At 40.1% G+C, this 23,696-nt stretch overlaps 1 protein-coding gene and 1 long non-coding RNA gene across 3 annotated transcripts in view; one reads left to right on the forward strand and one right to left on the reverse strand.

The window, feature by feature from the left end:
- Positions 1 to 12,193, reverse strand: part of BARD1 (BRCA1 associated RING domain 1) — an 83,569-nt gene extending 71,376 nt beyond the window's left edge. The window contains exons 1-2 of one of the 2 annotated variants that reach the window (XM_001084740.5): positions 11,790 to 12,193; positions 113 to 169 (exon numbers count right to left, since the gene is read on the reverse strand). In XM_001084740.5, the coding sequence (XP_001084740.2) occupies positions 113 to 169; positions 11,790 to 11,947 (215 nt within the window). In that variant the 5' untranslated portion in view covers positions 11,948 to 12,193. Of the gene's footprint in view, positions 1 to 112; positions 170 to 11,647 lie in introns of both variants that reach the window. The other variant, XM_015110897.3, reaches the window with a different exon arrangement.
- A 384-nt stretch (positions 12,194 to 12,577) lies between these two features.
- The window catches only part of LOC144333474 (uncharacterized), a 157,198-nt gene continuing 146,079 nt past the window's right edge, over positions 12,578 to 23,696 (forward strand). Inside the window, exon 1 of the long non-coding RNA XR_013402142.1 lies at positions 12,578 to 12,780. This is a non-coding gene — a long non-coding RNA (uncharacterized LOC144333474). The remainder of the gene's footprint in view (positions 12,781 to 23,696) is intronic.

Genomic DNA, 23,696 nt, shown 5'->3' on the forward strand with positions numbered 1-23,696 from the left:
AGACTTTGAAAGTTACACAAATATCAAGTACCATTATTATCAACAAAATTACATGACTGTTATCTAGTAAAAAATACAGTTGTACTATATACATCAAGCCATAATTACTTACCTACAGAAGATGTGCTCACATCCTCCTAAGCACACAGGCTCTCTCAGAATGTTAGTGCTGTTTGAAGAAATTAAAACAATCAAGACTTGAGTCATTGTTAAATAAACATTTCATACCCAATACTTCATCCAAGGCCCAACACTACCATATTTCTCACTTTCTCAAAGCAGAAGGTATTAAGGATGAATATTTGAAAGGCTGTTACTCCTTGGTTAAATATTATACCATAACATACCTGCTGATTTTAAATAGTAACTATCAAAGAAAGTTGGAGAAAGGAACAATTTTGTTCAAGTGTCCCTAAACCTCTTGAGGCAAAACCAACTACTGGCTGCTTCTTTTCAACTACTAAGGTGTATCTTCCCCTGAAGTGTAGATCATATACCTCAAAATGTCACCCACACATAGAATGACCATATAATGTATTGTCCAAATGAGAAAACTGAGAGTGAAGAGGAGTGATCATTGAATAGGATACTGGGACAATAAGAATAAACCAGGACTGTCCCAGACAAACCAGGACATCTGGTCATTTTGACTGTAAGGAACCACGGTTTCCCATTTAAAAAAACATGTGCTTCTTACTATGGTAAAGTAGCCACTCATTTTTCAGCTATATTGTGAAAAATGCAGCCATTCTTTCAGTTCACAGAAAGTTAATTGTTCTTTAAGCAAATGTAAACAGAAATCATCAGATTGGCAGTCTGTCTGCAGACAGAATGAAGTTCCCTGCAGTCAGCAAAGAGGCACAGAAACAAAATATTCCTACTACTGTCCATCAAAATACCTGCTACATTTGTTAATCCTAAGAAGGTAATGATACTAATAAATACACACCAAGACATTTTACTCAGTGGATGTAATGTACCCAGAGAAGTAAAGCCTTTTAAATGATGAGCACTTTTTGTGCTTGGTTTATTATACTAACTCTAAAACCTTTAGGTATTTACACCATTATTATCAAATTACCTCTGTACACATAGCACATATCAAGAAAAACAATTCTCCACATTTCTTGCAAGATTGAAAGTATCACACTGTACATCTTAATAGATATGAACATTCAAGTGAAACTGAGCTTTTCAGAAAGATTGCTAAAAACAGAGTACACACCCACAATGTTATTCTCAAGATACTGAAAATGGTGTTCACTGACATTACAAAACCTATTACTTTTTAAAAACTCACCATGCCTGATTTTTGTATCACAGTATGTACAAAGTACTGATAAAAATATGACTTGTGACTCTGCCAATTAACATGATCTCTTTTAACACTCATACTGCGCCTATAATTTTTGTTATTTGACCTACCAAACCTAACCTCCTTTTCTCCATCAAGTGTACTGAATTCTATTTCGTGGCAAGCTCCTCCTATCACAATATCCTTCCTTTCTTTTTTTACATCGCCCTGGCCAAACCTCCACCTTCAGGTTGCTCTCTACTTTGAAAAAATTCCATTCAGTTTCTGAGCACCTTGGATTCCGATTCCGTATCCAGCCCAGGCCAGAGTTAACTATTTCCAAGCTGCCTTCCCCACTACCTAATTGTGCTGACCTCTTAGACACTCATGGATGCCAATCTATAATGCTAGATAGGCCCCAGAGCCTACTTCTTCCTTGCCTACTCAGGCTGTGAATAACCACTATAAAAAGAAAGAAAGAAAAGAAAGAAAAGAAAGAAAGAAGGAAAGAAAGAAAGAAAGAAAGACAGAAAGACAGACAGACGGAAGGAAGGAAGGAAGGAGAGAGAAAGAGAAAGAAAGATGTATAAACTTCTCTCTATAAATTCATTTGGTAGCAACTGGGTACTGCGGCTCATGCCTGTAATCCCAACACTTTGGGAGGCCGAGGCGAGAGGATCACTTGAGGCCAGGAACTCGACCGGCCTGGGCAATGTGGTGAAACCCTGTCTCTACTAAAAATACAAAAATTAGCCAGATGTGGTGGCGCATGCTTGTAATCCCAGCAACTTGGGAGGCTGAGGCATAAGAATCACTTGAACCTGGAAGTTGGAGGATGCACTGAGCCAAGACTGAGCCACTGCACTCCAGCCTGAGTGACACAGCGAGACCCTGTCTCAAAAATAAATAAATAAAAATTTAAAAATATAAAAATTAGCCAGGCATGGTAGTGCACGCCTGTAATCCTAGCAACTTGGGAGGCTGAGGCACAAGAATCACTTGAACCCAGTAGGCACAGGTTGAGGTGAGCCGAGATTACACCCCTGCACTCCAGCCTGGGTGACAGAGCCAGACTCTGTCTCAAAACAATAACATAACATAACATAACATAACATAACATAACATAACATAACATAACATAACATAACATAACATAACATTTCGGCAGCCTCTTCCTTTTTCTATCTCTACCAAGTCATGTGTTAGATATTCCATAAGTAAACAAACAAATGAATAGATGGCTATTCAAAACAATCTCTATGCTACCTCATCTCATTAACTTTACTGGAACTTCATGGTGTAGGTGTTTTACCACCTAAATACATTTTTATCTTTTCACCAGTCATCATACCCCTTCCGAGAGTCTCAGAGGAAATTTCAATCTCTAGTCACTCTTCCTAAAATGTGCTGCTCTATCTCTAGTTCCCATATCTTTCCTGCCTCCCAAAGCACTATATATTCATAATAGTTGCCTTTCTTCTCTCATTTGCATTTACACAGGAACAGGTAATCTCTCCTTCAATGCAGGAAAAAAACACTGTTTTGATCATACCTCCCATTCTACCTGCTGCTCCATCTCTTCCCTTTCTTGAACAGATAAAAGTTCTCAAATGAGTGCTCTATACCAGCTACTCCCATCTCCTTCTGCCTAGCTTTAACTCCCTCCACTCTGCTGAAACTGTTCTCCAAAGCATTTTTGGTCCCTTTCTCTCTGACCACTCTGGGAAATAACACTGATCTCATCTTCTTTCCCGAAACCTTTCCTTCCACCGAATTTTAATATTTTAATACACATTTATCTGCCTATTTCAGCATTTCCTTAGCTGCTTCTCCTACCTCTCCATGTAGGCATACCCCCAGGATGCAGTCCATAGCCTTCTGGCTTTCTCTGGCAATACTTGACTCAATGCCTTGATTCTGGTTTTCAACTTTAAATTTCCTTCCTAAGATGACTGAACTCTTTAGCTATAGTTCGTAACCTTCACTCTAGCAATAAGATGTTATCATCTATTAGTAATGATTTAATATGTGGGAATAACTGATCAGTATACTCATTATTCTAGCTAGTGAGCTAGAATATATATTTGTGTTGCTGTTAACAGATAAGGAAAGATCATGGAAATGTGAATGAGAAGTATGTGCACTTGTGTGTATTGGGGAAAGGAACAAGGAAGAAAGTGTGTGAGCCAAGCTGAGAGAGAAGGCAGTGCCAAATTCAAAAGAATTTCAATGGAAAAGCTCAAAAGGTGAACTCATCTGTGCCAAACTCAGACTTTGTGAGGACGGCTAGCGCTCAGCTAAGATATACTGGAATAAAAACATTTTCAGCCAAGTGCAGGCCTGCAATCCCAGCCACTCAGGAGGCTGAGGCAGGAGGATCGCTTGAGCCCAGGAGTTCAAGGTATACCGTGTCATGATCATGCCTGTGAATAGCCACTGGGCTCCACCCTGGACAACACAGCAAGAACATGTATCTTTAGAAAAAACCTTTTTTTAAAAAAATTCTTACAACTAGGAGATAACTATCAAGAATATAAATGAATCCAACTTTAACTCAGCTATTCCACTGCCAGGAATTTATTCTTCAGCAACATTAGATCCTTGCAAAAATGAAACTTTCAAACACCAAAGATATCTAGACAAGATTCTAAAAGCTTCCAGAGATTAAGAAATAATAAAATTAAATGTCATATATATATTTTTAAAAGGAAATAGGATAGCATAAAACTTCTCAAGGGTAATAAGAGATGCTACAGAACTGTGGAATGATGCCTTCAAAATAATTATTGAAAATTATTTTTACTTTGAATTATATATCCACTCAACTTTCACTGTCAAAATTAACAGGAGTAAGAAAATTCATCTTTGAGAGTAGTTAGGAAGTTAATAACGTCTAAAATGGAAAAAAAAAGCAAGAAATAGCAATATAAACATTTGTAAATGTAGAGGTATATGTTTGTAAAACTAAAAAAAAGACAAAAGATGTTTCTGATGCATAGAACTCAGAGGTGATGAAGGATGAATCAAAGAATGTTTTCATTAATAGTCTGTTCTATTGACTCTGTCAACTATGTACATGTATAACTTTATTTAAAAACATTTTAAATGTAAAGGCACATGATATCAATATCACTCCAGGACTGCTTGTTACAGCAAAAGACCACAAACAACCTAAATTTTTCCAATAAGGAAACGGTTAAATGACTCATGCAACAACTACATGGTGTTTAGTGTCTGCTTGTCCGAGGCAGTACAATGCTTATATGAACACAGAACTTATTGGAGGATACACAAGAAATTGATAATTATGAGTTACTGAAGAAGATTCACACTTATCTGTCGTTCATTTAACAAATACTGAATGGCCATATACTGTGTTATTTTAATTCTTTTCACATACTGTTTACCATTTTAAAAAATTTACTATTAAAAAGTTCTTCACAAACTGTAACACCTAAGCCATGCAACCTTTTCTGTCATTGCTCCTCAACAAAAACTCTGCTGTGGTCAGGCCAGTGTCTCTTACAACTTTAATTAGCCTGTGTCCGACTCCAACCCCATGATTTCACTCAGGTCATGCTCCCCAGCCTCGAATACAGTCCCTTCTCCCCAGCAACTACTCAAGCCAAGACATTACCCAAACACGGTTCAGGATGATATAATAAACATGACACTAAACCACTTAGCACAGGAATTCTTGGATTTTAGTCTCTAGCCATCACTTCTGCAAAATTCATGCCACGTAACATCTGAAGAACAAAGTTGACTATGTTCCACTCTTTTCTAAAGGACTTATAATCTGGCCGATTAATCATATAAACCAAATTAATATGACTTAAAAGATGTACAAAATGCTCTAAAGTTACAAAGAAGAGAGACAGCATCTAGTTGGGGCTCTGGGATTCAATGTTGAAAACCAAATATTTGGCGGGGGTGGGGTTGTTTTTGTTTTTTTGAGACAAGATCTTGCTCTGTCGCCTAGGCTGGAGTACAGTGGCACGATCACAGCTCACTAAGCTTTGAACTCCTGAGCTGAAGAAATCCTCCCATCTCAGCCTCCCAAGTAGCTGAGACTACAGGTGCACACCACCACAACTGACTAATTTTTTGTAGAGGTGGGGTTTCATCATGTTGCCCAGGCTTGAAAACAAAATACTTTGTACAGATGATCCCTGACTTTCAATGGTTCGACTCACAAGTTTTCAGCTTTATTATCCTGCAAATATAATACACATTCAATAGAAACCACACTTTGAATTTTTATCTTTTCCCAGACTAGCAATATACAGTACAATGCTGGGCCACAGCAGGAAGTCATTCTGTTTTTCATTTTCAGTATGGTATGCAATAAATTACATGAGCTATTAAACACTCTATTATAAAATAGGCTTTGTGTTAGATGATTTAACCCAACTGGGCTAATGTTAGTGTTCTAGGCACGTTTAAGGTAGGCTGGGCTATGCTATGATGTTTGGCAGGTTAGGTATATTAAATATATTTTTGACATACAATATTTTTAACTTACAATGGGTTGATCCAGACATAACCCAATCTCAAGTTCAGGAGCAGCTGTATTTTAACTTACTGATTTTCTATTTTTCTTTTCTTGAAATAGACTCCAATCCTACAGACAAGAGATCTTACTTTCATTTTTTCTGAGCTTCCCAACCCACCATTACGTAACTAGCATGGTGCTAGATTAACTGCAGGATTTCAATAAGTTCTTAGAGAATGAACCAAATGGAAGTCTATATACAAAAATGCATTTGTATTAACAATTCCATTTTATCCTTACCCTATTTTCTGTTTGATATACATATATATTAGATAGAAAAAGTCCACACAAATAAGAAAAGACATTTGCATGGTAACAGGATTTCTGTACCTTGAAAATTTAGCTACTCTATTTTCCCCATCTACAGTCATACTTCTGTAACTTTACATGTAGTTGATTTAGAAAGATCAGTGCTGTCAGAGGATAACTTAGGGAAGAATTAAATAGTGAGAACATTTTTTTTTAAAAAGAAGTTCTTACTGATATAAAATTTTCTTTGAAAAGAAAAAAAGTAAAGTAAATTCATCTGAGATTATAATACCGAGGCAGATCGGTATTATAGAATCTTGTTATTCTTAATAGAATGGCTCGCCTATGTTTCCATGAGATATCAACTGCTATTTAATATGAGGCAAAACAGCTCCCACAATGCTCTTACATTTGAAAGAATCCTCAAGGTAATTTTAAAGTGTGGACCAACATATTGAACATCTGAATGTGCAGGCTCACCAAGCCAATTAAACAATTTTTCTTGTGTTTATCTTTAGAAGAATAAAGTGTTTAACAAGTAAAGTATATGGATAATGACATGGAACCTATAGGGGATTCTTAGCAATTCATGTAAATTAACTAGGTCCTTCTGGAAACCACTTGCAAAGGCCCTTCAAATGTGATCCTACCTTAACCTAAGTTCTTTCATACATTAATTAACATACACTAAGAAACCATGTGTCTGGCACTGTGGCTACAAACGTGAACCTAGCTTTACTAAATATATAATTGAAGGAGACAGACATCATTCAAAATATTCCATAAATAAATATCACAAATAAATTCTAATTTGGAAGATATGATACAAGCTGAACACCAATGACTTGTGCCTTTTCTGTATGTATGTTAAACTTCATCCAGTGGACACAAATAACTATGAAATCTGCAAACTGGAGAGAACTTTACAAATCAACGAGTTCATTTTCCTCATTTTATAGATGAGGAACCAGAGTCCAGGAAAGCTACACAAATTGCTCTCTTTAGGAAGTTAACCATGTAAACCAACTGAGTTTTCTGTTGTTAGGCTATTAATCACTGATTTGACCCTGTCTTAACTCTCTGCTTGCCTGACCCAGTCCCCCTTTATCCTACAATTCTTTATAGCGAGTTATTTGCTAATAACACCCACCATCGCAACCTGGCTCCATTTTAAAAATCTATTCATATCTCAGCTGTGTGTGGTGGCTCACGCCTGTAATCCTAGCACTGTGGGAGGCCAGGGAGGGCGGATCACAAGGTCAGGAGTTCGAGACCAGCCTAACCAACGTGGTGAAACCCCGTGTCTACTAAAAATACAAAAATTAGCCAGGTGTGGTGGCGCTCACCTGTAATCCCAGCTTCTCAGAAGGCTGAGGCAGAAGAATCACTTGAACCCGGGAGGCGGAGGTTGCAGTGAGTCGAGATCACGCCACTGCACTCCAGCCTGGGTGACAGAGGGAAACTCTGTCTCAGAAAAAAGAAAACCTATTCATATCTCAATTTAAAAGCCTACGAAGCTTCCTTCCACTGGCCCCACCCAAGTACTCTTCTCAGCACCATGTCGATCTGCACAATTTTCCCTAAACTTGTATATATTTTACAATTAAGCATACACTCAAGTAGAAAATGCATCACCTTACCACCCCTTATGCAGTGTCTCAGTGATTTCCTGTTATTCTAATGAATAACCAGTGCCACGGAGAAGTCATTCCATTTGGGGATCACTGCGCTGTGAGAATGCCTCTGAACATTCAAAACTCATGATGAAAGGCAAAAGCTGAACCTGGAGTCAGAAAACCTATCCTTTATTTTACAAGTATTCATACAGCATTTAGTAATAACAGACACTGCTCAAGGTATCTTATGAATATCAACTCATTTTTTGCAGATGAAGAAAAGGAAGCATAAAAAGATAAAATAACCTAAATAACGGAGCCAGGATTTGAACCCAGGGAATATGACTCCAGATCCACGCTCTTAACATCTACATCATGCTGCCTTAAAGTATAAGAGAATACAAAATTAAGCTTGATCACCTCTTAAACATGAATTCAGAAAAAAAAAAAAATATATATATATATATACACACACACACCTATCATAAAGGTTAAAAGATTCTAACTTTTCATTAAAAGTTGATTAAAATGGCCCAAGTTACGATTGTCAAAGATGTCTAATCCCACTCTCACCCTAAAAAATATGCCAAGAGGTACCTATTAATTCACAAAACGGTGTTAAATGACACCTGGGGCTTCTACACTGTAGCTCCTATTATCATTTCCTGCTTCCTTTAGGAACACATTGTTATTGTGCTTTCTGCCAGCCTCTCAAATAATATGGTCTTCCTGTCTCATTTTTCCAAATCCTTAAATAGCTTCTATCTGGTTGTGAGGCTTGGTCCTAATACAAATGTCACATCTGGCCTCTTGAACACTTTCATCAGCTTCACCTTGAAGCCATATTCATGCTAAAGGTCAAGAAAGGATGCCCGGTTATGTACAAATCCACCCTCACCAGCAAGTAATGCCGGCTGCAAAACAGATCCATGTGCAACACAAGACAGATGACAGCTGCAAGCTGAATGTGAGGGTAATCGGGGTAATCACTAGCCCACTGGGTAGAACTCTGAAACTCTGTAAAAGGACATACTGACACAATTTCAAATAATATGTCGCTGCTTTGAATGGAGGGTAGCAAATGTAAGAAGCAGACCATTCTCAGTTGCTCCTTGCTGGCACTGTCAGGTGGCTACCAGGGAAAAGGCAGAGGTAGGAAGAATGTTTTTCCTCCTTGAGTAAGGTGCAGCTGGACAGGTTTTTTTTTACTAAAGATAGTGCCAAAGTTGCAGAGACATCTACAGAGGAAAGCAAAATCATTTCTAAATATTAAAGCCCATGTAAAGGCCAGGCATGGTGGCCCAAGCCTGTAATCCCAGCACTTTGGGAGGCTGAAGTAGGCAGATCACTTGAGGTCAGGAGTTTGAGACCAGCCTGGCCAATGTGGTGAAATCCCATCTCCAGTAAAAACACAAAAATTAGCTGGGCATGGTGGCATGCACCTGTAGTCCCAGCTACTCAGGAGGCTAAGGCAAGAGAATTGCTTGAACCCAGGGGACGGAGGTTGCAGTGAGCTGAAATAATGCCACTGCACTCTGGCCTGGGTGACAGAGTGAAACTTTGTCCAAAAAAAAAAATAAGGCAGCCCATGTGATATAAAATTGTACACCAAAAAGGATTTTTAAACTTAAGATGTTAAGTTTATTAAAACTTTATTGACAGTTTAGCAACTATTACCTGTGGGCCAAACCAAGCCAGCAGCCTGTTTTTGTACACCCCTTAAGGAAAGAATGGTTTTTACATTTTAAAGGGAAGTAAAAATAAATAAGAACAAAAACTATTTGTTGGCAGCAAGGCCTAAAATATTAATTATCTGACCCTTTACTGAAAAAATTTGCAGATCCCTATGAAACATGCATTCGAAGAGTTAAGATTTAATTCATCCATAGAGGTTTGGATACAAATTAAAAAAAAAAAAAAATCAATGGCATTCAATAGCATTCTCCAGACAAATGGGTGAGCCATGCTACAAGTCTGGGCCTAGTTACTGATGTCTACTTACACTCCTTTGGCTCTTACTGTCCACCCACTTCAGTTAGAAACTAGAAAAATATTTGGTAGGGGATAAAAAGTGAAACTGGCTTTGTTATTTTTCAGGACAACATATATTGATATATATTATCTATTTTGACTCTCCCAAATCATGTAGCTAGCAAACATCACATTCTTTTAGATGAAGACACCCATTATTTATCATTTATTCTATCACAACCACCAAACTCAACACTTTACACACATGTAAAATTTCATTTAGTGTCTTCCATATAAGCTCCCTAAGGGCTGGAATTTATTGTCTGCTTTGTTCACTATCAAATCCCCAATACCCAGAATAGGGTCTGGCACTTTATGGGTGCTCAATAAATTTATGATTATTAATGAACCCTCACAAGAAAAGCTAATTAGTATTACTCATATGCAGAAAATGAGGCTCAGAGAGATGAATAACTTGGCCTACTCAATAGTGTCAAAGCTAGAACTTGAACTCAGGCATTCTGACTTTACAGTCTAAGTGAAGCCCTATGCTTCCCTACAGATACGTGCCAATGGAATGTCTAACTTTCGTTGGACTATTAAAATGTGAACTATAATGCTTCTGTTATTGCAACTAGCAGTGCCAGTTTTAAATTTCCTATTCTCAGATGACCCATGTGCTACAGGAAAACACACAACTCAATGTCTTCATGTACTCACTCTAGCAAAAGTGTCACTCTTCTAAGAAGTGCAATGTCATTTTGTCACAGATATTAAAAGTTTTCGTAAAAGAAAATATAAGTGCAAAACTCTGACAGTTAAGTCTTTTTCATTTTTAAAGAAAAATTTCGGTCAGGCACGGTGGCTCACGCCTGTAATCCCAGCACCTGGCAGGCCGAGGTGGGCGGATCACGAGGTCAGGAGATGGAGACCATCCTGGCTAACACGGTGACACCCCATCTCTACTAAAAATAAAAAAAATAGCCGGGCGTGGTGGCGGGCGCCTGTAGTCCCAGCTACTCGTGAGGGTGAGGCAGGAGGACGGCATGAATCTGGGAGGCGGAGTTTGCAGTGAGCCAAGATCCTGCCACTGCACTCCAGCCTGAGCGACAGAGCGAGACTCCGTCTCAAAAAAACAAAAAAAACAAAAAACAAAAAAAAACTTTATGCAACTAAGTGACTTAAGTTCTGCAAATTAGAAGTCAAAGGGGGTAAAAAGTCCAAAAAGAATATATGCTTTTGACAGCTACAAATAACAAAAAACCTGCCAGTGATCTTCATACAGAAATACCTGTACACACAGCAAGTGCTCAATAAAAATGCTTTTCAGAAGAAATGAAAATGAGACAAAGCCTTTCTTGGGGTTTACAAACCTTCTTGGTATACTAGAAAGTGCTACACGAAAAAAAGCAAGAAGTAAATCATGAAAATGCCTCTGGACGGAATGAAAACCCTGAGAGGACTCCCATAGTGTGACAGCAGGAAGGAAAACAATAAACAGCTGGAACACCAGACATAGTCTTTTCAGCAAACTAAGGAAATGAGAAATTTCCTGCCATCTTCAATCTACACCTATGGTAGATATCCGATGCCCCATGCCATCCCACCTGAAAAAGCTAGCACGCAGAAAATGTCAAAAAGGCCAGTTTAATTTAGAGTGGCAGCTGCTTCTAATTTAGAGGGTCTCCGGGGCGGCCCGGCAGCCCAATGCGCTATAGCTCCCGGAAAGCAGCGGGGTAATCCAGGGCCAGGTAAAGCAGAAGCCTTAGCCCCACCCCAGCCCCAGATTCAAACTCTGGAGGCGGGGCCAGGATGAACTTGTTTTTAGCCACACCTCCAGACGGTGCTTCAGCCCGCTCAAGTTCAAAAACTACCGTTTCAGCTGCATTTAGGGCAAGGGGAGGCTGGAAAGTCTCCTAAAAAGAAAGTGAATGAGAGCCAGAAGTTGTTAATACCATATACTTGGGCAGGTGCTAACTGCACGCCGACCCGACTGCAGCGCGGGAACGGAAGGAGGAAACGGGATATTTGAAAAGATTCCCCAGCCTCTAGAAACTGGGCGACCCGTGCCCTCGCGACCACCCCCTCGAGGCTCCGTCTTTACCAACGCGAGCAGCGCAGCAGCTTCTCCAGGCGGTCGAGCGCTGCGCGACTGTGGGCCCAGGCCCCGCGACCATCCGGCTCCATGGCGGGAGCGGAAGGAGGCTCGTTCCCGGAGCGGACCCTCGGCTGCCGGTTCCTCCGCTGCTGATTATCCGGCATCGCCCCGCCTTCGGGCGAAAGGCTTCTCGGGGAGCGGGAGGCAAGGAGGTCTCGGGAAAACACAGGGAAGTTGCCGGCCAGCAACTCGAACCCGGCCGAGATCTTCCCGCGTCTGGGACGGCGGGCCGCCAGAGGGGCGGGGCGCGCGGGGCGGGGCGGGGCACGGCGGCCGAAATGCTCCCAAACTAGGGACGCTCGGGACACAAGGGCGGGGCCACGAGAGCCAGCCGCTGGCCGAGTGGGCGGGGCCGAGGGTTGGGGCTGGAGGCTGAAACTTGCCAAAGTCCCGGCGCGTGGGGCTCAGGGGCGGGGCCACGAGAGCCGTGGGACCGAGGGGGCGGGGCCGGAGGACTGAAACTTGCCAAAGTCCCGGCGCGCGGGTCCTAGGGGCGGAGCGGCGAGAACACGCCGCGGGACAGAGGGGGCGGGAGAAGATGGGGAAACCGAAATCCCGGCGCGCCGGGCCCAGGGGCGGGGCCTGGGGTCACGACAGGAAGGCTGAAACCGTGATCCCGGCGCGCGGGCCCCGGGGCGAGGCCGCCAGCGCACGCCGCTTGATCGAAGGGGCGGGGCCTGAGGGCGGGGCCGCAGTCGCTAGGCTGATGTTGGCGGGAGAGCTGGCGGGACCTGAAGCCGCTCTGGGCTGCCTGGAGGGATGAAGTCCAGGTGGAAAGTCATTCGCCGTTGCCCGGGGTTATGACTCCAGGGACCCTCATCCGAACTTAATCGTTGCAACAGTGACCAACCCAGAAACTTTTAGTTGAGTGTTATTTATAAAAAGCGCTGTTTTCACTACTGTTGAACTTGGAAGAGCTTTGCCCACGATACTGAAGGTACCACTCTCTTTGTTCCTAAGAAGGCAACCTTTGTTTCCTCTCACCCCACCTGTGGCGTATATTGTAACTGAGTAAAAATAAGAAAAGTTTGTATCTAATTCTAACTGGTTACAAATATCAGCTCAAAGCCATGTTTGAAAAGATCTGGTTTACTTTTAAAATATGACTGGTATAAAATTTCAAAAAACAATTTTTTTTGTTGTTTTGTTAGAGAGTGTGTTCACCTTCCTCCTCCGGATCTTTCACTGATTACAGTAAGACCTACAGAGCAACTCGTCATGCCTCCCTGCCGCCCCCCGACTTTATTTCCAAGTCCTAGCATTTTTCTCCCTATCTTGTCTCGAATGCACCCATTTTCTCTCCGTCTCTGCTCCACAGCATCCTCAGTTGCCTCATCCTCGCCTGGTTTCTTGTCGTAGCTTTCTATCTGGTATCCAAGTGTCTATACAGGTCCCAGCCAGTTCCAAGACTGCGGTGTGGGCGCCTAAAACATTTCCAAACACAAAACTCATCGTGGCACTTCCCTTCCTTAAAGCTCTTTAAAGTTTTTCGCTGCTCTTTGACTAGCCTCTTGTCAAAACCTCCTCTGGCCATCATGGTCCCAACACCACAGTGCGTTCCCTTAGGTCATTAAAAGCCCCTGCACCTTGTTGCCTATGGCTTTTGCACAAAGATTCACTTTGGAACCTGGAATTGTGCTCCTCTCCATTCCTCATCCTTCAGAATACAGTTCAAATATCACTCCTTAAAGCTTTCCGTAGTTCCTAGACTAGATTCTCTCAGGTGCATCATATCACCTGTGTATGTAGATACACACACACACCATTATGTGCGTGTCCCCTTCTAGTTCAAAACCTCCAAAAGGCCAGAGACTGGCTGCATGTGACTCATTTCCCAATATAGCTTCATGTGGCACATGCAGTGCTTGGCTCCAAGCAGGTGCTCGGTGTTTGTTGAATAATTGGACTACCTCTACCCAAGCCAGACCCCGGCTTTAAGTGCTTTCGGGACCCTATGAAATGGGCATTAGTATCTGTTGTGTCACCCCCAAATTCATATGTCAAAAGCTGTAACCCCAGCGTGATGGTATTTGGAGGCCGCCTTTGGGAGGTAATTAGATTTAGGTGGGGTTATGAGGGCAGAGGCCCTGTGATGGAATTAATGACCTTGTAAGAAGAGAGAGTTCTCTCTCTCTCTCCCACGTGAGGACACAGCGAGAATGCAAAAGAAGAGGGCCCTCCCCAAAACCCAGTCATACTGGCAACCTAATCTCAGACTTCTAGCCTCCAGAAATACGACAAATCTCTGTTGCTTAAGCCATCTAGATTATATTATTTTGTTGTAACAACTAAGTGCTTTCTAGTAAGAGGAGGCAGGTGTGGCTCAGAGATCTTAATTTACTTGCCCAAGGGGCTCAGCACATGCCTGTAGTCCTAGCTACTTGGGAGGCCGAGGCAGGAGAATCACTTCAGCCCTGGAGTTCAAGGCCAGCCTAGGCAACATAGCAAGACCCCCAACTTTAGAGAAAAATAAGATTTGTAAAAAGAAAAGCATACTTGCCCAGGATGGAGGCACAGATAAGAACAGTGGCAGAATATTAACCCAGATCTTTTTGATTAGTAATGGACCCAGTAAATTACGTTTTTGGTCTTTTGGGGGATTTTTTTGAGACAAGGTCTCACTCTGTTGCCCAGGCTGCAGTACAGTGGTACGATCTCAGCTCACTGCAGCTTCGAACTCCTGGGCTCAAGTGTCCCTCCCACCTCAGCCTCCTGAGTAGCTGGGCACTGTACAGGCGCACCCCACCATGCCTGGCTAATTTTTTAAAATTATTTGTAGAGACAGGGTCTCTCTATGTTGGCCAGGCTGCTCTAGAACTCCTGGCCTCAAGCAATTCTTCCGCCTCAGCCTCCCAAAATGCTGGGATTACAGGTGTGAGCCACTGTGCCTTGTAGCTCCACTGAATTATGAAAGCTCAAGGAGTTTAAATGACTTGGCCAAAATCACACACTTGGTTAGAGTAAGCACAGCTAAATAAGGCTTTATTAAGTGTTTTAACTAAAACAATGATAGCTCACAAATGAACCAATATTAAAAAAAAAAAAAAAAAACTCAGAGGCACCTAAGAAGTTAGTCCTCATTAGTCCTGTTAAGCCATCGCTTATTCTTTGTTGAGCGTGGGAGAAATCCAATTCTAGAAAACTTAACATGGGTCGGGTGCGGTGGCTCACACCTATAATCCCAGCACTTTGGGAGGCCAAGACAGGTGGATCACTTGAGGTCAGGAGTTCAAGGCCAGCCTGCCTAACATAGTGAAACCCCGTCTCTACTAAAAATATAAAAATTAGCCAGGTGTGGTGGCATGTGCCTGTAATCCCAGTTACTTGGGAGACTGAGGCAGAAAAATAGCTTGAACCCAGGAGGTGAAGTTTGCAGTGAGGCGAGATTGTGTCACTGCACTCCAGCCTGGGCAACAGAGCAAGACTGTCTCAAAGAAAAAAAAGAAAGAAAGAAAGAAACAGAAACAAAGAAAGAAAGAAACAGAAACAAAGAAAGAAAGAGAACTTAAAATGTTAAAACCTGGAGCGATACTATGGTGTTAATGGAGTAAACTGAGGATTTCAGGAGACAGATTGTTCCACTTCTAATCCCACTTTCACTAAATAATTGAGTGATTTAAACGAAGCCTTAAGCTGTCTGAGCATTAGTTTCCTTGTCTGCAAAATGGGGATAATATTTATCAGATAGATTTGAAGGACTATTAAATAAGATGTAAGAGGACTATTAAATAAAATGTAAAATCAGATACACCATAAGTACTCAATAAATGGTAACTGATTGAGGATGATTATTTATAATCAGTACTGTTAATGTTTCATCTACTAAAGAATAACACTGAACATTATAATCAACGAGTCTTTCTCTGTCACCCAGGCAGGAGTGCAGTGGCACAATCTCAGCTCAGTGCAACCTCTGCCTCCTGGGTTCAAGGGGTTCAAGCAATTCTAACGCCTCACCCTCCCGAGTGGCTGGGGCTACAGGCGTGCGCCACTACACTTAGGGCATAATTTAACTGTGATGAGAGTAAATGAAAATTTCACATTTTGGTAAAATGCTTTGGGACCAGACATTTATAATTGGTGTATTCATACCATGCTATTAAATGAATTATGATGCAGATACAATGAGTTCTTTCTACTGTCAGTTTCCTTTCTTCCTTTCTTCTGCCAGTGTCCTGTTCCCTCTCCCCAAGGGTCATGACATTCGTGGCAGCTGTTTAATAGTGGCCATAATGAAACTCATACAGAGAGTAAGCAGGTTTACTCTCCCATGTGCAACTTCCCCTTCCATTTTCTTCCTTCTAGCCTTGCTCTTCTACAGCTTAGCTTGCTGGTGCTTTGCCTTAAGTGGAGATGAGATGTTTGTTTTGAACCAACTCTTCCTCTTAACCCTGGATCCTGAGTTTCAAGGGCAAATTCCTTCTCCCATGGGGTACACCAGCAATGTGTAACATCCTGGAATTCTTGTCCCAGAGAAAAAGTTCTGCAGGTAACTCCAGCCATCAGCAGGGTCTCAGTAAAGCCGTGGTTTAGGACATGAACGATGACCTCTTGTCACTTTGAAAAGTACTAAATGGTATCCTTTCTTTTTCAGAGTTTTCCCTGCAAGGACCTCCTGTGTACATAAAAGTTTAGTCTTGTTTCTCCGTTTTATTTCCGTGACGTAGTAATTAAGTATACAGTGATTTGGAGTCAAGCGGAACTAAATTATAATCCTAGCCTTGCCATTTCCTAAAATTTTGTCCATTATGTAACCCATCTTGGAACTTAGTTTCTTCTTTTGTAAATTTAGGATTAATGTATATCAATTTCATACTCAAAGGGTTGTGGTGAGAAAGGAATTACAGTTTATGAAACTGTCCTGAACCAGAAGTGCAGCACAACCAATGGACATCCCTTTGCAATGTACTGTCCTAAACTTTAATATATATGTTAAAGCTTAAAACACAGTAAGTGCACAACATATTTTTCCATTTTTAGGACTGGCATTGTTGAGTTGCATGAAGCCAGCTACACTTGCTTATGATTTATCCTCTGAAAGAGTACATATTCTAAGCCAGGAACCACTTATTCTGTGGCTATTGGAACAGAGATACTTACAGTAGCAATTCCTATGCAAATATAATGCAATAACCTTGAAAGGAAGCTTAAATCATATTTACTGATTATAATCTATTTTAGTATCATCTCAGATAAAGTATCCACCTGATTCCTAACACCATCGTTGGTATAATATTAGGATGTGACAATGAAAATGTTTATAATTTTGTTTCATTAACTTAAAGATCTTTTATTTACATCATTTTGTTGCTCATTTAAGAACAAAAAAAGCCTAAGCAATTAAAAACAGTAGTTTTGTCCTATATACTAGAGACAGTGTATATGAAGCAAACAAACCACCCATGAATATCATCATGATTAATGCGTATTTCAATCAGTTCGATTGTGTGTATATGTATTGATCAACTTATTGGCTGCAGTGTACTGTACTGAACCATTTTAGCATATACTAGTATATACAAACTCAGTCCCTATGTCATGTACACCTTGGCATTTGGTTTAGAATTACCCAAGTCTCTAGAAGCATCTAGATGTTTTAAGATTGTTTTTGAAAGGATGTTAACTCCATTCTTGTGGACACCTGCCAAATTTCTGTCACAGGCTTAACAGTAACAAGTCTAAGGACATACTTACATTACTATGACCCTACAGTAGTTGTTTTAAAGGTTTTGGTATCTTCTGTACTTCCTGATCATTTATCAAATTCAATCTGACACAGATATTTCACTGGTCATTGTTTTTTGTTCAATAGACTTCAGAGTTCAGCCCATTCCACTGCCTTTTATTGCTTGCTATTTTTAAGGAGACACCTCAGTAGAAATCCTGTTTTTCTGTACAGTGTAATTACTGAAGCACATAAAGTGGTTATAACAGGAATTTATCACTTTCAGGTGGAAATACTCCCAGCCAAATAAAAGATAGAGTAGGAATGCCAGGAGCAATTTATAACAGGCTCACTGACATTTTGTGTTGAGAAGCTCTACCACTGAATAAGCATCAAGTCATAAATCTCTGTAAACGTGATTAAAGCAAGCAAGTTATACTTTGAGGAGATACTATAATAAAAGGATGCTGTGATGCAAAGCAGGAAAATTCTGTTGACAAAAATCACCAAAAACAGCTGTCAGTAAAATTTACAAACAGCTTGTTTTAAATTCTGTTAGATTCTAGCAGCTGTTTGTTTGCACATAAAATGTTCATTTAGGAAATGAGCATTGGCCCTAGTTTGGGTTCCATTGTGTTTCAAAATTCTGTAATCAGTTTAATCAAAATTCATGCAATAATTTAAATTTCTTTCAAAGCACAAGCAAGAAGTAACCAATATATTTAAATATGCCTCATATACAATTTGTGTTCAATAAATATGGGAATTAAAAAAAAAGAATGACTATATACCATTATCTGTAAAAGCAATGATCAATTACAACTTGCATTTCACGTTAATTTTTCTTCATCCATATATATTCTTTTAGAAATTATGCCTTGTTCGTATTGGACTCATTTTACTCATATTGGTAATAATCCTTAACAGCTCTTCAGCAATATATTTAGAATTTAGAACACTGACTTAAAATTTAATTACAATTATAAAGTCACTTTCTATGAGACATAGTCTATTAAATTTTGCTCATGCCTTTAGTTACTTTTCTCACTATCTCAAAATATAGCCTATGTATTTTTTCATCTGCAAAGTAGGGATAACAGAAAATACTTTATTGCTATTATATGGATAAAATAAGCTAATACACTTAGAAAAGTGCTTGGAACATATTAAGTTCCTAATAAATGCTAGCATTTACCACTGTACAAAAAACTCTAGGTTCAAGAAGAATAAATTGATCAGAATTTTTTTCAGGTAATAAGAGCATGTGTGTATATGTGTGTATGTGTGTGTATTTATGTGTGTGTATATATATGTGTGTGTATATATGTGTGTATATATGATATGGTTTGGCTGTGTCCCCACCCAAACCTCACCTTGAATTGTAGTAATACCCATGTGCCAAAGGTGGGGACAGGTGGAGATAATTGAATCATGGGGGTGGTTTCCCCCATACTGTTCTTGTGGTAGTGAATAAGTCTCATGAGATCTGATGGTTTTATAAACGGGCATTCCTCCACACAAGCTCTCTTACCTGCTGCCATGTAAGAAGTGACCTTGCTCCTCCTTCACCTTCCACCATGATTATGAGTCCTCCCCAGCCATGTGGAACTGTGAGTCAATTAGACCTCTTTCCTTTATAAATTACCCAGTCTTGGGTATGTCTTTATTAACAACTTGAGAACAGACTAATACAATATAGGTATATACACACACAATACACACATACCATTTTTAGGTATTAATTTGGGAAATTTGGAAGCTGAGTCAAACCAAAAAATACTATCATAAAAATAACTATAACGTTGTGCTCTCTTTATTCTTAAACCAAACACCATGATCATCTTTCCTTCCCTGATATTACACAAATCACTGAGAAAAATATATTGCTTTGGTTATATTTTCTAGAAAAAAAGTCTGTATAATCCAGATTCATCATATAATCCTAACAATCACCCAGTAGTATAGACACCATTACCCGGTTTGACAGAAGAGGAAAAGGGACTTCAAGCTATTTAGTGACTTCCCAAAAACATACAGCTTACAGATAGCAGAGCAAGGAAATAGATCCAGGTTTGCCTGACCTCAAAACCCAAGCACATAAGTAGTACATAACCTAGTTTTAATTACGTTCAACTTCAGAAAAGGATGTTATTTAAATCCCAGTCAGTTGAAATATGAGTTCATACCCATTTTCAGCACAATTATACATTGTTAATTACAAAGCTTATTATAGTCTCTCTCAGAGAATTTAGTGCCTAGTTATTAACAAGACTATGCAAGACACAATATAAATAAGACATTATAATTAAGTGTTCAATTCTGTGATCCACATGAAGTATCACAAAAGGTCACGGGAGAGAATCCTTACAATTGCTTAATGAAGATTGGAAAGATCATGGATATCTTTGAGTGTGGGAGAGGTGAAAGTGGGAGTTAAGTCATAGGTTTGAATAGTAGAAAGGAGGAAAATTATTTTAGATGGGCAAAATCGTAGGAATGCAGGCACACAAATGATAGGGGAACATCACTACCAGTTTAACTAGAGCAAAAGTGTTGATTGAAGCATATAAAATTACTGGTTTTGTAGATCAAAAATGGTCAGACAACAGCAATTTCATCTGGCTCAACCTAATACCTATTATATAGTAGTGACTATAGTTAGTACATAGCTAAATGTAATAAGGAACTCCTAGAATTTGGGGAAGGATCAGTGAAAAATCACTTTCTGAGAGGGAAGCTAACAGCTATCAATAAATAATGGCTGAGATTTTTATCTGCTCATATATGTCACCCTAAGAGATTTGGAAATACGGTGCTTAGCTATTCAAAGAAAAGCCCCATTGCAATCAAAGCAAATAGAGTAAAATTAAAGCCCGGAAATATTTTTTTTAAAAGCTTGCCTTTCAGAGCAACTTGAGCCAGGGAGTAAATATTAAGTCACATTATTAATAACAACCCACATTTATATAGCTTTGCCATCCACCAGTAGTGTGTGCTAGCTGGCATATTTAGGTTCACAAGAGCCATTTATTAAATTTTCAGGAATTTTTAGGTGTTTTGCCAGCTGTTTGTTAAATGTTACCATTATTTAAAATTATATTATGTGAACTTAGAATTAATAATTTTTTAAAGCAAAGGTAATAAATATTGAAAACTCACTTCCTAAATATTTTACTACATTTACTTGTTGTCTATGCTCTTGAAGTTATTTACATTTTTTTCTATCCCTATAGTAGGAATGCTATAGTATATGATGGTGTGCTCTTGTACATCTTATCAGCTTCACATTCAGTGACATCACTTTGGTAGCTTGAAATCAGCCACGGTGAGAGTATTTACAACAGGAATATCCATGTAGGGCTTAATTACGGCTTAATATATTCCTTCATTGATTGTTTATTCTAGATATAGATGAATAAAATGTAATAATGCAGAATACATTTACTTTAGTATCTTGAAATCAGCCACGGTGAGAGTATTTACACCAGGAATATTGGTGTAAGGCTTAATGAGTGCTTAATATATTTTTTCTTTCTTTTTTTTTTTTTTTTTGAGATGGAGTCTCGTTCTGTGGCCCAGGCTGGAGTGTAGTGGCCCGATTTGGGCTCACTGCAAGCTCTGTCTCCCAGGTTCACACCATTCTCCTGCCTCAGCCTCCCGCGTAGCTGGGAATACAGGCGCCCGCCACCACGCCCGGTTAATTTTTTGTAGTTTTTTAGTAGAGACAGGGTTTCACCATGTTAGCCAGGATGGTCTCGATCTCCTGACCTCGTGATCTGCCCACCTCTGCCTTCCAAAGTGCTGGGATTACAGGCGTGAGCCACCGCGCCCGGCCAATATATTCTTTCATTGATTGTTTAGTCTAAACGTAGATGAGAAAAATGTAATAATACAGATTACTCTTAAATGTATATCATGTCTGCCATGGCAAAAGACATATATTATGGACGTTGGGGACTCAGGAGGAAGGTGGGAGTGGGGTGAGAGAGTAAAGACTATATGTTGGGTACAGTGTATACTGGTTGGGTGATGGGTGCACCAAAATCTCAGAAATCACCACCAAAGAACGTATTCATGTAACCAAAACCACCTGCTTCCCAAAAACTATTGAAATAAAATACCTTTTATAAATGTTTAAAAAGTATGTCATGTCTATAGATGTTGTATCGTGAATAGGCACAAAAATTGGTGATATATATCTATATATAGATAGATATATAGATTTTTTTATGTCTATAGATGTTGTATTGTAAATAGACACAAAATTGGTGATGTATATCTATCTAGATCGATATCTCTATCTGTTTTTTGAGAGGGAGTCTCACTCTGTCACCCAGGCTGGAGTGCAGTGGCACCATCTTGGCTCACTGCAACCTCTGCCTCCTGGGTTCAAGTGATTCTCCTGCCTCCACCTCTCAAGTAACTGGGATTACAGGCACCTGCCACCACACCCAGCTAATTTTTGTATTTTAGTAGACACAAGGTTTCACCATGTTGGCCAGGCTGGTCTCACACTCCTGACCTCAAATGATCCGCCCACCTCAGACTCCCAAAATGCTGGGATTACAGGCATGAACCACTGCACACAGCCTAAAATTGGTGACATATTCTTTCAGTATTCAACTTGCAAGCAAGTCACATCATTGGTGAACAAGTTTCACTTCTGTCTGACTCTAATACAAATAATAACCAACATATATGTTGCAACTACACTCAGAATGCTCATTGTTCAATATTTACCAGCATATCAGTGCATCTACCTATTGTGTGCAGTAGTGTCTACCCTGCCTACCACCATGTGGAAATCTCAGGCTGTGTTTGACATTTAGTCGCAATCACAGTGCTGTTGGCACAACATAGGATCCAGACTTTCCCTCCTCTCAGGATCTGTCTCTGAGCTCCATAGCGATGTTTATTGCCTAGACTCAGAAGCTTGGCATGCTGGCTGGGCACAGTGACTCACGCCTGTAATTCCAGCACTTTGGTAGGCTGAGGCAGGCAGATCACCTGAGATCAGGAGTTCGAGACTAGCCTGGCCAACATGGTGAAACACCATCTCTACTAAAAATACAAAATTAGCCAAGCATGGTGGTGCGTACCTATAATCCCAGCTACTCAGGAGACTGAGACAGGAGAATCATTTGAACCCGGGAGGTGAAGGTTGCAGTGAATCGAGATCATGTCATTGCACTCCAGCCTGTGCAAAAAGTGAAACTCCTTCTCAATAAATTAATTAATTAATTAATTAAAGAAGCTTGAAGCTTGGCATGCTCTGAGGTCATGAGCTCCTCGCTCCTTCAAGCCCCTCAACCCCTCAAAATTGTCTCTAGGTGCTGCCTTTATAAGGTACTCCATTTCCACCCAGCTCTGCTAAAATAGGGAGTATGGCTTTTCCCATTTTTGTTTCTTTTCAAATAATTTAGTGCTGCCAGAGCCTTCATTATTTCTCAGAAGTGTGCAAAATTGGCTCATGTGGTTTTGTGCATTTTCCATTCATATCACAAATACACGAGGGGCTGGTTTGGAGGAACACTTTCTACCCCACTTTTCCTTCTTTATGTGTTTCACCAACTCACACATTATATATTTAACTTGTGTAATTTATTGTCTATATTTCTTTATGCAACACCTGCTTCAAGAAAGCATAAATTTTTGTCTGTACATTGCTATATCCCCAGTACCCAGGACAGCACCAGGGATGGAATAGGTATAGGAATGAATGAATGAGGGCAGAGTGAAGACACATGCTGTAGTCAAAATCAGCTTGGCCCTTAGATGCTAAGGTATTATTTCCAGACCAAAATTGCTCTTTTCTCTTAGGAGAAGGCTTCCCCACTACCCCTAGAGATTTCCAGATATTTGTGCCCTTTAAATTCTCTAAAATGATTGAATTTTTCTGGCTCTTGGTGAGTACTGCTTAGGTTTGTACAGGTGGAGGGAAAGCTTCCTCTCCACTTGCTGAAGTTTGACTACAATAGACAGATTAATAGGAGAAAAAGGCATGCAAATTTATTTAACATGCATAAACATAGGAACCATTTAGAATATGAGATTCAAGGAAGAGCCAGATGGTTGATGCTACCATCTTCATTAATAGACAAGGAAATATGAGATATAGTCAATCATGAGGAGTAGTAAATGATTTTCAGGGGAAATGGATGAACCCCAAGAACAATGGCCTGGGATGA

Source organism: Macaca mulatta, chromosome 12 (assembly GCF_049350105.2).
Source record: "Macaca mulatta isolate MMU2019108-1 chromosome 12, T2T-MMU8v2.0, whole genome shotgun sequence".
Taxonomy (NCBI): domain Eukaryota; kingdom Metazoa; phylum Chordata; class Mammalia; order Primates; family Cercopithecidae; genus Macaca; species Macaca mulatta.